The sequence below is a fragment of the Xyrauchen texanus genome, chromosome 23, assembly GCF_025860055.1.
Source record: "Xyrauchen texanus isolate HMW12.3.18 chromosome 23, RBS_HiC_50CHRs, whole genome shotgun sequence".
Taxonomy (NCBI): Eukaryota; Metazoa; Chordata; class Actinopteri; order Cypriniformes; family Catostomidae; genus Xyrauchen; species Xyrauchen texanus.
The window spans coordinates 31,004,864-31,020,999 of record NC_068298.1 but is presented as its reverse complement, the minus strand read 5'-3'; the positions used below and the strand labels follow the sequence as shown (position 1 = coordinate 31,020,999).

General features: G+C 38.7%; 1 protein-coding gene across 2 annotated transcripts in view; it reads left to right on the top strand.

The window, feature by feature from the left end:
- Positions 1–16,136, top strand: part of LOC127663071 (rap guanine nucleotide exchange factor 2-like) — a 167,185-nt gene that overhangs the window by 138,680 nt on the left and 12,369 nt on the right. For both annotated transcript variants that reach the window (XM_052154485.1, XM_052154486.1), the window contains 16 exons: positions 554–712; positions 1,920–2,072; positions 2,388–2,552; positions 4,121–4,228; positions 4,539–4,742; positions 5,512–5,620; positions 6,052–6,328; positions 6,715–6,872; positions 8,052–8,292; positions 8,469–8,855; positions 9,389–9,600; positions 9,819–9,942; positions 11,115–11,138; positions 12,248–12,471; positions 13,220–13,390; positions 13,497–13,646. In XM_052154485.1, coding sequence (XP_052010445.1) covers positions 554–712; positions 1,920–2,072; positions 2,388–2,552; positions 4,121–4,228; positions 4,539–4,742; positions 5,512–5,620; positions 6,052–6,328; positions 6,715–6,872; positions 8,052–8,292; positions 8,469–8,855; positions 9,389–9,600; positions 9,819–9,942; positions 11,115–11,138; positions 12,248–12,471; positions 13,220–13,390; positions 13,497–13,646 — 2,866 coding nt within the window. The remainder of the gene's footprint in view (positions 1–553; positions 713–1,919; positions 2,073–2,387; positions 2,553–4,120; positions 4,229–4,538; positions 4,743–5,511; positions 5,621–6,051; positions 6,329–6,714; positions 6,873–8,051; positions 8,293–8,468; positions 8,856–9,388; positions 9,601–9,818; positions 9,943–11,114; positions 11,139–12,247; positions 12,472–13,219; positions 13,391–13,496; positions 13,647–16,136) is intronic.

The following is a 16,136-nucleotide window of genomic DNA, read 5'->3' as shown; positions in this document are numbered from 1 at the left end:
CTGTTTATACTCTTACCTTGTTTTATATTCTGTGTCCCACTGTAATGTTCTGTGTGCACTTGTTTCTCCTATCACCAAAAAAAAAAAAAAAAAAAAAACTGCTTGTGTACGCGCGAACACTTGGCAATAAAGCTCATCCTGGTCTGATTAAAGACCTGCCATTCACCTTAAACCTTTCAGTTTTGTGGTAGTCCCAATTCCTTAGCTTTTCTTGCATGTAGCTCACAATCACTAGCCATTCCTTTGTCAGCCAATAAGCCATTCATCTTCTGTTCTCTGTTAAACCTGAATGAATGCCAGCATTCAGCATCTTGAGATTACAAGCTGCCTGCGGTATAGCGGGGATCACTTATCTCCTTATCTCAGTACTGACATGCCAAAAAGAGCCATTCTCCCCCTAATGCCTCCAAATAATTTAAAACAGGATGAGGCTTGTGCATTTCATAGCAATGGCATGTGCTCATTATGCTTTTATCAATACAGAAATTTTGAAAATTAAGTTGTTTGTGGTGTGTCGGATAGTTGTTAACCTGTCATTGTTCTGTCGATGCAGCTGGACTCGTGGTCCGTAATTCTGAATGGCTCTGTGGAGGTAACGCACCCAGATGGCCGGACAGAAATCCTGTGCATGGGCAACAGCTTTGGTGTGTCCCCCACCATGGAGAAAGAGTATATGAAAGGGGTGATGAAAACCAAGGTGGATGACTGCCAGGTGGGTCAACATCCTAGTCACCCACTTACTTTCATTTCCACTTTCTTTCCAAATTACGGCATTCCAATTGGATTTAAAGAAGAGTGGAAGAACAGATCAACTCTATGGTAATCCAAATCCAAAGAATGCCTTGAGTACCCCCCACCCAACAATGTTCAGTCTAATGTTTCTACAAGACAGATCCTGAGAATACATATCCCATGTCCAGACCCATGCAGTAGAAAAATAATGTAGTCTTGTCCCAGCAAAAATCATGGTTACAGTTAAGCACTTAAAATGGAAGTGAATTTGGCCTGTCCATAAACACTAAAGTACATATCTAAAGCATAGCCACAATTGTAAACAATATACATGTTATCATGATTTTAGTGGCATATAATCACTGACCAACCATATCTGTGTAAAGTTGAATCAAATTGTATTACTTCGTTGTCATGACAACGAAAGTCTGTAATCCCTGTATTGAAAACATTTTCCCAAGCAGTTTTATCACTCTGAATCATGTTAAAACTTATAATGTTTATCTATTGTGGCTATACTTTTGAAACTGTGTGTATTTTAGCATTTATGGACTGGTCCCATCCACTTCCATTGTAAGTGCCTTACAGTAACCACTTTTAATTTAATAAACGAAGGATAAGGCAAAAAAATGTTATTGGGAATCAATATTATGCCACAAATACTCTTGAGTGAGCTTAATTTGGGGTGAACCTGGAACATTCCTTTGAATTATCTAGTTGCTATGCCTTACTGTAACTTCTCTGTCTTGTTTTCTTAAGATTTACTAAAACTATATGTTGAGATCACAAGAAAACACATGAATTTAGCTATGATTCAAGACATTTTTAGCTTTTTTCCCCCCTAATCATTGAAATAGAGTGCTGTATTTTATGGCCTGCGCAGGAGCAATATAAGAATTGCATGGTTCTACACACGCAGCTCAGGGGGAACATTGCACCCAACTTGTTTTAGCTTTTTGTGATGACTCATTTACTGCAAAAGTGATGTAGCGCCTCCCATTCGTTAAGCATGAGAATAATGGTGGTGATTAGTGAAATTTGCAAAGACGACAACATCTCTCAGTGCTATGCTTTAATTATCGAGGGGCAATCATTGGAATATACTGATGTATCTAAAAAAGTGATTCACTTTCCAATATCAGTTCATCATTTCTCACTCACTCTTGCTGTCTCTTTCTCTCTGTCAGTTTGTGTGCATAGCACAGCAGGATTACTGCTGCATTCTAAACCAAGTGGAGAAGAACATGCAGAAAGTGGAAGAAGAGGGCGAGATTGTGATGGTCAAGGAACATCGCGAGCTTGACCGCACGGGCACCAGAAAAGGACATATTGTCATCAAGGTAAGAACTCAGCAAGATATTGTACAACAAACCGACAATACGAATTACATTTATAGGGATGTTTATCAGACGGTGATAGGCCAGTTTCATAAATTCATGTGGTCCTTTTATAGGTCTCATAAGCTTAGGTATTCAACACCTGCATATTATTTTATAACAATATAAATGTTTCTCACACTTGCTTGTGCCCAGGGTTGCTTTCCAACTACAAATAAGATATTCACAAGCCAAAGCGGAGTTAAAAATGCATTGCTTTAGCATCTCTAGCATACTTTAGAAGAACTTGTGAAATTTTACATCGGTTTCTTTTTGTAGGGCACTCCAGAGCGTCTTACCATGCACCTTGTAGAAGAGCACTCGGTGGTGGACCCCACCTACATCGAGGACTTTCTGCTGACCTACCGCACCTTTCTGCCAAGCCCCATGGTGGTGGGCAAGAAACTGCTGGAGTGGTTCCATGACCCCAGCCTCAGGGACAAGGTACAAAATCACACAGATTTTATGAAAGCACAAAATTATGAAAGTGCTCTATAACAGTGTTTTTTTAACTGGTTTTGCTGCAGGAGCAAGATTTTACCTCACGTGGTGACACAAAACATTGTTTATGATACAAAATAGAATTTTGATGGTTGCATACTCTCCACAATCAAGATTTTGACATGACAAACACATTGTGGGTGGCACAAAGCATGTACTGGATATCCATATATTGCAAGTGAACATGTGTCTGATGTAGTCATATTTTCAATTACCTTGGGTAGTTTTGTTCATGGTTTATCAAAGATGTTGGCTTGTGCCTAATTTGGCTAAGTAAGAGATACATTTGCATCAAAATACTGATTTGATTGGAAGCACAGCCTTTGACATCAACAATAATATATATGAAGCATTTCCATTTTGTTGTTGCCATTTTAGCATTTCTTTTCCCTGGATTCTGGGAACAGAACAGACCTGCATCTCATTTTTGGGTTGCAGCCAACCAGTTAAGAACCACTGCTCTATAAGACACACTCTTATTATTTATAATTGGGATGTCCCGATACCGCACTCATTTACTGATACTCGTACTCATAAACATTTTCCGATACCAAAAACTGATACCATCTGACATATGAATATCATTATGAAAACATTCAGCCCACAAATTAAAATCACGTTATGTCCTAGTGAGATTATTTAACCGCAAAACCTGCAATTTAATGAGATAAATGTATAGATTGTATGCAAATCAAACGTGAGTGCTTGTGAATGTATGGAGACGTGGACTGCTCATATCTTTTATAGCCTCTCCTTGGATCATAAAGGGAAAATACCATCATGAGCATTGCACGCTCTGTTTGTAGCAGATGACAGTAAACAGATTGCAGATTCACGTTGTAGTGTGAGGCACATACAGAGCACATACTTATTTAATTAAATAGCAGCATTTTGTGGTTTAATAATCACCTTGTGTTATGTAGTTACTGGCTTTTCCAGAGTGGGAATCTGACATCATAATGTCAGAGCTTCTTGGTCAAAGCAACACAGAAACACTTCAAAATAAAAGCTCTGTCAAAATTAAAAGTAAATTTATAGGAAATAATTATTACAGAAATGTATCATAACTGTAAATGTATGTAATATTCACTGTAATACTACTAATAAAAAATAAATCAGTAGAAATTGTATAATACTTGTGCAGAATCTCACATCTGTAATGCTCTGTTATGCAGCACTTTATTTGACATCATATAACTCCAATATTGTATTTTGTACTGTGCTGTGAGGTTCTGTGTATAAGCACTTCATCTGATAAAAAATAATACAATATTATGTTGAAAATTAATTGTTAGATTTTCATTTGATTAAAGTTTTAATGAATTCATTTATTTTAACAACATTTTGATGATAAAATTTAAATTAACTGTTGACATGGAGTTTAGAAAAAAATAAAAAATAAGATATTGGACTGTATCTGCAAGAACCAAAAATGAAGTATTGGTACTCGTACTTGTTCTAAAAAAAAATGTTATCGGGAAATCCCTAATTTTTTACGTATAATTTATCAGGTTACACGGGTAGTCTTGCTGTGGGTGAACAATCACTTCAACGACTTTGAGGGCAACCCTTCAATGACACTTTTTCTCGAGGAGTTTGAGTACAATCTAGACAGAGAGGTCAGTGGTTTGCCATACAGTTATTACTGTTCTTCTTTACATATTCAGCTTTCAGGGTTCCCACATGGCTTCTCATGGAAAACCTGGGAATACCAGGCATTTTTAAAACTGTGATTTCCAGGATTAAAAGTAATAAAATACTGGAAAGTCTTGTATATCTCAATAGTGAAACCTTTTTCAAGTTATACTCAGTTCTGAAATATATGAAAAGCATCCTTATCCAAAGGTCATGGATGGGAACTCTGAGCTTTGTGGCCCAATTGTCTGCAAAATTCCTAACATGGCGTGTCTCTCTCTTATGTTGACCCAGAAAATGTGTGGGCATCTAAGACTGTTAAACATAGCATGTGCTGCCAAAGCTAAGCTAAGGGTGGTGACCCTTACCAAACCTTCAAGGGAAGCCCCCCTGGCCTTCACCCTGCTAGGGGGTTCAGAGAAGGGCTTTCGCATTTTCATTGACAGCGTGGAGCCGGGCAGCAAAGCTGCAGAGGCTGGCCTTAAACGAGGAGATCAGGTAATGTCACAACACTATCATGAAGTACCGCCAGAGGCTATAGAAATATTTGTAGTTGTTAAAATGACACCATAATAGCAACTTTCTGTTGCATTTGCAGTAATAATAGTAGTTGTGGGTTATCAGGGTAGAAGTGAAAAACATTGTGCAAGACCATTTGTAATTGCTGTTGTCAACCAGTCATAGCTGATTTAGTCACAGCACCAGGAGCATGCTCCCCTAAATCATAAAAAGTGAAGATGTCATGATTGAAATGATTGTGTTTGTATTCAGTCTGTCATTAATAGAAGGCACACAGATTACAGCCTCTGAACTTTATATTTAGACTAAATAGTGTATATCTGCTATGGTCTTGGAAAGAGTATGAAAATGTGATGAATTTGTATGAATAGAGGTCACATTGTTCCTTTGGCCTTCATTCAGTGTTGCATTTGGCACATGCTGTTTAACGAGTTGTTACCCTCTGAAACCACAAGAGTGTTGTTGATTGTTCAGAAGTTAATTAGTAATAAACCGATATATCGTCCATGCTGATTAATCAGCTGATTTTGAACTTTTTACTGTTCACATAATTTACTGTCATTAAATTGTATTATGTGTCTGGTGCCAATTACAAATGACCATCGGCCATCTAGGGCTGCACGATTTTGATAAGTTGACATGTAATGCCAGAAACTGCTCCCTGGAAATTGTACTGAAACAGAACATTATTTACAACCTGTGCAAGATGAAATGTTGACTGGACCTTCAATTTACATCTCTCTAATAGATACTGGAGGTAAATGGGCAAAACTTTGAAAATGTGCTGCTATCCAAAGCCAACGAGATCCTGAAAAACAACACGCACCTGTCCATTACTGTGAAAACAAATCTCTTAGGTAAGCTACACTGACTCGCATTACCACAGGTGCGCAGATTGCTGTTGAAATTCAATGGGGAAATAAAGACGCACCCAACACGCAGCTTTATCTGAAAGGTTTCCGTTCAGCTCTGCTTAAAAGGAAAGTGTGTTATTTTCTCAAATTTAAATACATTCTCCTATCCCAGGCTAATATACAGAGATAGGTATTGCTATTTGTTTATGTGACAATAAGTTAGCCATTTGTGGTTTGTGTTCCCTAAAAAGTGTAAAAACACTGTGGCTAAATTTTGGTTATAAATCCATTGTGAAAAAAATATGTAGTTACTGCATTTTTCCTTTGCAGGATAGCTTTGTTGTAGTTCTTTTTTGAAGGCTATTTGTTCCTTGAAGATGTCAAATGGCATATTGTTACACTCATTCTTCATGTTGTGTGTTCACGTCTCTCAGTGTTTAAGGAGCTACTGGCCAGACCAGACCAGGACCCAGAGCATGACCAGGATGAGGAACCAGACAGGAAGAATGGGGCACCTCACATCCCCAAAATTGGTGACATAAAGAAAGCCAGCCGCTACTCCATCCCAGACCTAGCTGTTGATGTGGAGCAGGTCATGGGTCTTGAGAAAGCTAGTAAGAAAGCGAAGGCCAACACCGTAGGTGGCAGAAACAAGCTGAAGAAGATCTTCGACAAGACACTGACCAGTATTCTTCCACCCAAGCCATACAAGTAAGCTGAGCTTGATATTAGAAAGCTGCAATGGAGATCTTGTCCACTGTTTATAAAGGCCAAAGTATATTTTGGTTTTCTGCGTTCCGGATTGGTTCGCGCATGGTATGCCTGACGCAATGCCTGCGTGGACTGTCCGCAGGCAGTCCAGTTTTTCGTGACACGGTCCTCAACTCTGCACGTTGTTTGTGCATGTGCCTGCTGTTGACTTTACTAAAGAGTATCACAAAGCAGTCATATAGTGTGCATGTGTTGAACACAACCATATGCACTTGCTGTCAAAAGAGAATACTTTGAAAGGCCGAGTGCGAGGCCGAGTGCGAGATGGTCCGGCTAGAATAAAAACAACATATACCAGAGTCTTAATTCTTCTGGTTTGTTCACAGTGATGTGGGGGTTGGCCAGTCCCAGGATGACAGTATTGTTGGGCTAAAGCAGTCAAAGCATATCCCTCCTGCTCTTCCTGTAAGTGGAAACCTTTCATCCAGCAACCCTGACCTGCTGCAGTCACATCACCGTATACTCGACTTCAACAACCAGCCTGGTAAGACGCCTACTGAAATTTTGCTTATATAAGTAGGGCATGTTACTGAATCCACATTATTGTAGGTTCGGGAACAAAATCTTTTAAACCAATGAAATTTTAGGGTTAAGGGTGGATTTAGGATTAGGCTTTAGGTTGGGTTCAAGGCTTAAAAAAATAACATTCTTATCAAACCAAAGTTTAGGGTTAGGTTAGGTTTATTGAACATTCTGTTCAAACTAACAGATTGTTTGGGGTTAGATTTAGGTGTAGGGGTTGTGTTAGGGTGTTAGTTAGGTTAGGGGTTGAAAATCATTCTTATCTACCCCCTTCGTTTATATTGAATTAGGCAAGATTTAGGGTTAGGCATAGGGTTTATTCCGTAATTATTTGACCCAGAAACATGGCCTACTATGCTAGATCCAATCGTGCCTGGTAAGACCAACCTCCTTGAGAGAGAAAAGTGAGTGAATATGTAAGAGTTAACATCTTTACAGGAAAAGTTTATTTATATTCTGTATTACCTTTTCGTTGACATTCCACTGGGGCATATACAGATACTTTAGCACAAGCTTAATCTGCATACATGCATATTAATAAGATGCTCATGCTGTCCTGAATGTCCTCTTTCAGAAGCAGTCCCTATAAGTAAGTATTTGATCCTATCCAATCAGTTTCCTCAACTACTTTCATCTTCCTAATCACAATCTTCTTTGGGGCACTTGTCTCCTCAGTTTTGGCATTGATTTTACTATCCACAATTCTTTATGTGGCACACATTTGGTGGTACTCAGCCAAAAGTGTATTTATTCTCAATGTGAATACTTTACATTTGGTGGAACTGGTTAAAATAATTGGTTAATTGATTCGTGTTTATGGATTCATGTCGCTTTGACACTGGAGGTTTTGTTGCAATACTGGGATCGATATTTTGTGGTGATAATCAGCTTCCAATAATACTCATGTTCATGAAGAAATCATTTTGCAACATAATACAGTGTGAAAGTAGAACAGTGGTGGCAGTGGAATAAGGGACAACTGGGTTTGGATTCAACCTGAATTTTAGCTAACAAGTATGAAATAAATAGTAATCAAAAAGATAATCCTGAATGCTTTTCCACCCATATAAATACTGTAAAGTTTGGTGTTGGTTAATTTAAGGGTTAGGTGTGTGTATTAATCCACTTCTCTCCTCTGTAGACATGTCAGACCAGGTATTGCGAGTGTTCAAGGCTGACCAGCAAAGTCGGTACATCATGATCGGGAAGGACACCACAGCAAAGGAAGTCGTAGCTCAGGCTATCCGAGAGTTTGCATTGACCGCTGCCCCTGAAGCCTATTCGCTGTGTGAAGTGTCAGTCACACCTGAGGGCGTCATCAAACAGCGGCGTCTCCCTGAGCAGCTCTCAAAATTGGCCGACAGGATCCAACTGAGCGGCAGGTGTGATTTAGAGCCCAAATGGCTATTATGTTGATTTTTCTTTTTTAAGGAATATTTCACCCACTTGTACCCAGTTCCACAAGTTGGTTGTAAATAATTGTTGCATTAATTAATCCTCATATAACTAGATTAAAATAACGTAGGACACTTTTTGACCTCTACATTTAAACCTCTAGGTACTACCTGAAAAGCAACATGGAGACAGAGACATTGTGCTCAGATGAAGATGCCCAGGAACTGCTGCGGGAGAGCCAGATCAGCCTGCTGCAGCTCAGCACAGTGGAAGTGGCGACCCAGCTATCCATGCGTGCCTTCGAGTTATTCTGTGCCATCGAGCCCACCGAGTACATTGATGACCTGTTCAAGCTAAAAACTCGCTTGTCTGGTCCCCCCAGCCTCAAGCTTTTTGAAGAGGCCATCAATCGGGAGACCTTCTGGGTAACCACGGAGGTGGTGCGTGAACCAAACCAGCTGAAACGCATGAAGATCATCAAGCACTTCATTAAGATTGCACTGCACTGCCGCGAGTGCAAGAACTTCAACTCCATGTTTGCCATCATTAGGTAAAAAGAGAGTCATGATGATTTCAAGCAGAGAAGAATTATAGACTAGGTATTTAGGTACTTAGGCAGCCATGTGGTCAAAGATGGAACAACAAACCATGATGATTAATTGGTAATATTATAGTTTAATATAGTGAGTAAGATCTTGGTGTTAAGACTATGGGTATGGGTATTAGTACAAGGACCTTATTGCCATTAGTGTACTGCAAAAACTAATTTTACAAATCTTTTTTTTTGTGTAATTTTCCATTAAAAGATCTAAACAACCATTAAAAAAAGATACATTTCCTTGAGAAATTAGACAGTATTAGATAGTAAGACTTAGAGAATAGCTGGAAAATACAAGTACAAGTACAATCATCATGTTTTAAGTACCGTATATGTAGACAATTCTAAAATATTTGTTGTGCTCTGCGACCTGACTTATTTTACAATAAGTCCTCACTTTTTTGCAAAGTGAGGAACTCATAAACTCATCGTTTATATAATTGCTTTGCATAACTAATATCAGTACTATTGTGTGTCTTTTGCAGTGGTCTGAATTTAGCACCAGTGTCCAGACTGAGAGGCACGTGGGAGAAGTTGCCCAGTAAATACGAAAAGCTGTTTAGTGATCTACAAGATCTGTTTGACCCATCCAGGAATATGGCCAAGTACAGGAACCTTCTAAACAGCCAAAATCTGCAGCCACCCATCATCCCACTGTTTCCTGTAATCAAGAAGGATCTCACGTTCCTGCATGAGGGTAAGAATCATGCTGATTTACATGAATTTTATATAGGACCCACAGTGTATTTGCATGCGTGTTATGCTTCATATTTGATTTTAAAATGGATAGTTCTGGTCTTGGATGCTGATTGGTCAATACAATGTTTCAACCTTGTTAAAAAGACATGATAACACCTGTTTTAGTGAAATAACATGTTTTTGTGAATAATAATAATTCATTATCACCCATTCTAGGAAACGACTCAAAGGTGGATGGTTTGGTGAACTTTGAGAAGTTGCGGATGATTGCTAAAGAGATCAGACATGTAGGCCGGATGGCAGCTGTAAACATGGATCCTGCTCTAATGTTCAGAACCAGGTGAGCACTATCCTGATCTGATTAATCCAGTGACTTTGTCCTTCTATCAGGCTGGACTCTTTACACCATTGTGGAACGTTTAGTGGCCAATCACTGCGATGTGTTCAGCTTTCACCTCACGCTTCCACACACTGGCTGCTGCCAAAGGTTTTTTGCAACGTTGAAGTGTATGTTTCTTTGATGTTTACGTATGAGAGAGTTAAACCATTGTGTATGTTACTCTTTGTCTGCATCATTGTCAAAAAGTTATGGTCTGCATCCGAATTCCCGTACTTTCATAGTATGTACTGAATTCAATGAAGAACTTACTTTTCAACCATCGATGAAGTTTGTTCTGTAGGTACACAGGTGTGTACTATAAAAAACATACTTAATCTGCCATGTTGGCATTGTCCTTTGACAAAAACAATTTACTCTGGCCTTTGTGAAAACAATTTTCTCAGGTGTTTGCGAAAACCATTAGCTTGAGTGTTCACAAAAACTGTTTACTCGAATGTTCGTTAAAACAATTTTCTCTGGTGGTCTCAAAAACCATTTAGTCAGGAGTTCACTAAATAATTACTTGGGTTATTGCAAAAACAACTTACTCAGGAATTTGCAAAAACATCTAATTTACTTGGGTGTTCGCTAAAACAATTTACTTTGGTATTGTTTAAAAAAGTATAGTTTAACTATGAGGCTTTCTTGGTACATAAGGCACTTTAGAATCTCAGCAGATGCTCTACATCAAGCTATTCAACTGTAGAGTCAACATCCTGCAGGGTTTTGCCTCAACCCTAATTAAAAACACCTAAAAAAAGCTTATCAAGGCCTTCAGGATTACTTGAAAAATGCTGGCAGGTGTGTTTGATGAGGGTTGGAAATAAATTCTACAGATGGTGGCCCTCCAAGACCAGAGTTGCATACTGAATCATGAATTTTAAATATTTGGACATCCTACCCATTTGTTGCACTGCTTTTTACATACCGTGTAGCAGGGAAGTACGCATATTCGGACGCAGTGTTTGTCTCTCTTTGGTCTGTGGTGCACCTCACCTTGGTACCCTTGCTCTGTTTTTCGTCATCTAAGTGCGTCTCCCTCTCTTTCTCTTATTGGCTTTCTCTCTCCCCCATTTCTCTCTTCGTCCACCCTCTCTGCCCCATGCTTCACTATTTATGGCTGTCCTTTACAGGAAGAAGAAGTGGAGGAGTTTGGGGTGAGTATGGTGAACCTCTCACCTCTCTTTGGCTTCAAGTGTGTCCTTCCTTTAATTTGGACTGAATCCTCACTAGCCTTTTTTATTTTATTTTCCTTCATTTGAGAATGCTTCTGCTCTGTAGGAATTCCAGCATTTGATTGCCATCACTTTTGCAACGAGGGGTCATTGAATAAACTCACCACATTCTAAAACGTGCCCTAATTTTGAGTTCTGTTGCATTAATACCATTTGAATGTTTCACAAATAGGACCTCACCAGTATGCATGAATTTATTTACACTCGTTTAGTTCCAGCTCATTTATTAACTTGATATCCCATGATCCATTTAGCAAAAGTGATTTATTTTAACACCTTTTCCAGCTAAAATTCTTACTATAGCTGCACGCGTTCTTCTAAGTATTTGCAGTGTTGTGTGAGGGATTTGTTGTTAAAAATATATATATATATATAATTTACTTTTTGTGACCAAGATGAGATGTGAATGGATGGCAAACCCAACCTTTAATAGAATATTTTAAAGTGTTGTTTTATTTGTTTCGATAGGATCCTATCCTAGCCTAATATGTAAAGACAACTATAAGCAAACCATTTTAAATTGATGGTAGATCTGTTTCTCTGACCAGTAGCTGATGTGGTGAGTGTTCAGGAAACCTGTTTGTAAACATTCATTAAATGTTTGCAATTCTGTTTGGTGACAACACACTTCACCTTTAACCTTAATAAAAAATGCTAAGCATTTTTTCACAAGCTTTTTAAGTGTTTGCTCAGATATGTAAGTGAACAAATATAACAAATTAAATTTCAACCGCACACCTGAAAATAATATAGAGCGATTTTTTTTTATATATATATATCTTGCAAAATTTGAGTATGCAACTTTTTGTTGTTTATTTAACATCCCACTTTTTATTTAACTGCCTGTAATGTGAAATGCATGGAATGTTTGGAATGTTCTAAAGCTGGAAGGAATGTGACTTACTGCATGTCTAAAGAGAGACTAAAATAACTCTGATCCTGGATCAGCAATAATACCCACTGCTGAAGTCAGCTTGCATCTTTAACTCTCTCTCTCTCGTGTGTGTGTGTGTGTGTGTGTGTGTGTGTAGGTCACTCAGTCAGGGCAGTGCCAATGCGGCCGTCTTGGATGTAACCCAGACAGGCGGGCACAAAAAGCGTGTCAGACGGAGTTCCTTCCTCAATGCCAAGAAGCTTTATGAGGACGCGCAGATGGCACGCAAGGTTAAACAATACCTGTCCAACCTCACCCTAGACACGAACGAAGAGAGCCTGCAGACGCTCTCAATGCAGTGCGAACCCTCAATAAACACATGTAAGTGGGCTGAAAGCACACACATATAAAAGTTGGGTCCACTTTTTTTTTTTATTATTATATTCACCTAGCATTACATTTATACTTGTATATTTTCTCATTTTTGCAATTTCTTAGTAAATAAAAGAATTATTCTTTGAACTAGATTTGTATTTTCACAAGATAATTCCAGCATGGAATTGGCAGCAAAAAAAGAAAGAAAATATTTCAAGTTTAACAAAAGAATTGCGTTGTCTTGTTTTTATGTCGGCTGTACAAGTTCTGTGCTGCCATTTCTACATGGATAAATAGATCATATTAGAAAGAAAAGACCAATCATATAATTAAGAATTCACATAAATGAAAGAAAATGACCAATCACAATTTAGTATACAAATATTACAATGACATCATCACTCACTGTAATATTTTCTGTAAAAAATGTCAATGGGAACAATTTTACAATTTTTGTCAATGGGAGATTTTCACATTTTAATCTTATATTTTGATAAACTTTCTTAAAAGTTTTAATACATTTATAAAACCCTGTATATAGATAGCACAACTAAGGCTGATATTATTGACAAAACACAGTTTAAATGGAATATGTATATTAAGAGGTTTAGCTGAATTAATTGCAGAAAATTGAAGATTAATAAAATAGAACATCTGCAAAATATCCTTACAAGCACTCTACGTTTTTAAAAGCTTTTTTTATTATTATTCTTTGTTACTAGATATTCACTATTTATCTTAAATTTCATGATAGTGCCGAAAAGTTCTGGGGATAAGAGGAGACCCGACACATCTCCTGTGGTTGCACGGGCTGCCATTCACCAGCGCCAGCAGCTGCAGAAAGCCAACCAGGCGCTTCAAGTGCCTGCCGTTGCCCTCTACCCATCTCGCAAGAAAGTGCCAGTCAAAGACTTGCCGCCATTTGGTAAGTCCACATATTTATGGAACTTGAACATGATTGGTTAGTTTGCCATAACTGCCCTTCTTCATATTATTGGTGCTCACAAGACTGTCTTATTGTTTTGGCACAGGTACAAGCTCACCCCAGTCTCTGAAGAAGATACTGTCCCTTTCAGAGGAGGCGGGTGAGAGACACAGGAAACAGATAGAGGACAGTGTGTCCAACAACTCCTCACAGCTGTCCTCTCCTCCAACATCTCCTCACAGCTCACCTAAAAAGGGTGAGAAGAACACACACATACACTAACACAGGAATGGGATGGAATCCAATTCTGTGCAAAGTTTCTGTGTTGGCCTGCCATTCAACATACTGTACTTGAATGTCGTTTCCTCTTAATTATGGTCTTTGAACACCCCATGTTGACATCCTCTATTGACATCTGTGAAGTGTGGCATTAGTGCCCTCTGAAGGCTGTGCAGTTTTCAGACAGCTATTTGACCCCAGAACTGACACATAGTTCATGCTATAGTTCATGTTAGTTGGCGCCCCCTAGTGCCAACTGGATTTCATAACTGATTTAACATGTTGACACTGCCATCTAGAGGTAAAGAGATCATACATATTTTACAATGTAGCAGCATGCGAGAAAGACACTTTGGCTATGTTTAATTACTTTTATTACAATTTCTGCATCTTTACTTGGCAGAAATAGTAATAGTATGGTAGTATACCATTCTTACCTTAGCCTATAAGTAGCAAATATGACATTATAGCCAGATGGGTTGGATTGAGTATTTCTGTAACCGCTGATCTCCTGGAATTTTTACTCTCAACAGTCTCTAGAATTTAGTGAGAATGGTGCCTGTGACTAGGAGAAGGGCGGGCCGGGTCGTGACTATGCGCACACAGCAGTTGAGTGGAGCTCGTAGGAGCTGAGTGGGGCGTGCGTAGTCATGGTCCAGCCACGTCGTCCTCCTCGTCACAGTGCCATAAACAAAAAACATCTAGTGAGCGGCAGTTCTGTGGACTGCAACACTTGTTGATGAGAGAGGTCAACAGAGAATGGCCAGACTGGTTCGAACTGACAAATGATATGGTAACACATATAACCACTCTGTACAATTTTGGTGAGAAGAATAACATTGGCGCTTTTTTGGCGGTATGAGGGGGACCCACACAATATTAGGCAGGTGGTTTCAATGTTGTGGCTGATTGGTGTATCTAGTAACCTTAAGCTGCGTTAGATAAAAGTGTCTGCACAGACAAGTTAAGTGATACAAACAGTGAATTTCCCAGGCCTGCAATAATAGTGCTCTTGTAACACTGCTGATTCCATTACTGTAAAGTTTCAGATGTGCCACTTTCCATATTTTCTTTTGAATTTGTCACATAATCTTTCTGTCTCTGATCACTGTGCATTTAGCCATGTCATCTATAAGATGCCAGAGTATAAGGAGTTTTTCCTCCTGTAGAAAAGCGGCAACAGGTAACAGGGACTGGATTCAGATTTAGTCAGAGAGAGTTCATACATGCATCGTTATGGCTGAGTCCAAACCCCCCATGAGCTGCATATTAAGACAGCATTTTTATTCATTTTGAAGATTCAGTTTAAAAATACATAATACTCCTATAATGTCCAAAAATGCTGTCTAGGAAGCTAGCTCACTAGGTTTCGACAGCAGCCTATGTGTGTTCTGAAATTGAAGTGAACTCTCTTATTAGTTATAGACGTAGCTTTTGCCCCTGTTGTAGCTGGCACAGACAGAGAGAAAGGTTTGTGTTGTAGCTGCTGGACCCCTATCAACGTGTATGTGTGCATGTGTGTGCGTGTGTAGGGCCCTAGCTTCTCTGCTACTGACAAGTTGTAATTAGCTGGGCCTAGAAAATTGACATTTTTGCTCTAAAGTCAAGCTTTATCCTAACTGGCAGTAGCATTAGTGTTTAATTTGATATAGTCTCAATACAGCACAGTTATTCAAAGATTTAAGGGTAGCGTAAAGTGTTGCACCCTCTCTGACCCATTGAATATGAAGCCCTTCTCAGTTGCACTATCATTGTCTCAATTCCATCATGTTGCAAGCAGGAAGGGCTATGTGGTGTGAATACTGTAGGCTAAATCAACTACTATTGTGTAATTGTTAGACTCTTTCATTTTTACAGGTGGCAACTTTGAAACCACAAAATGCAGCAATACACTGTGACTGACAAAACCAATAAATCATTGTTATTCAATACTTATCTTCCAAAACCCAGTGAGATGTCTACCTAGACAACATTTCAAGGCATCATAGGCATCATATGCTTCTGATGCAAAGGCTTGTCCAAAAGGAGGCCTTCTCATATACCTTATTTTGGCCAAATTAATTTAGCCATGAAAATAGTCATAGAAGCTGGCATGGCAAAACAAAGCTGGCAAACAAACAAACAAACAAATATTTTGGCCATATGCTCAGGCATCACTACATGCAGTATTTGCACTGAAGGAAGAAAAATTATGATTATAAATATATTTGTACTTCATTCAGTTCTTAAAAGTATTGATAAATTGTACAGTCTAATTAATAATGGACTATTTAACCCAATATTTAAGTGCACTAAGTATTTTTTGCTTTATCGAGTATTGCATTGTTAGATTAGCAACATGTTAAATCAAATATGAGTCAAGTCTGCTTTGCTGAGCACTATTTGTGTGGCATGTGAAGTTGCTGTCTATGTGAAATGCCCTAAATCATTCACTTGAGGTTCCATCTCTGTTGGGATGCTGCCTTAG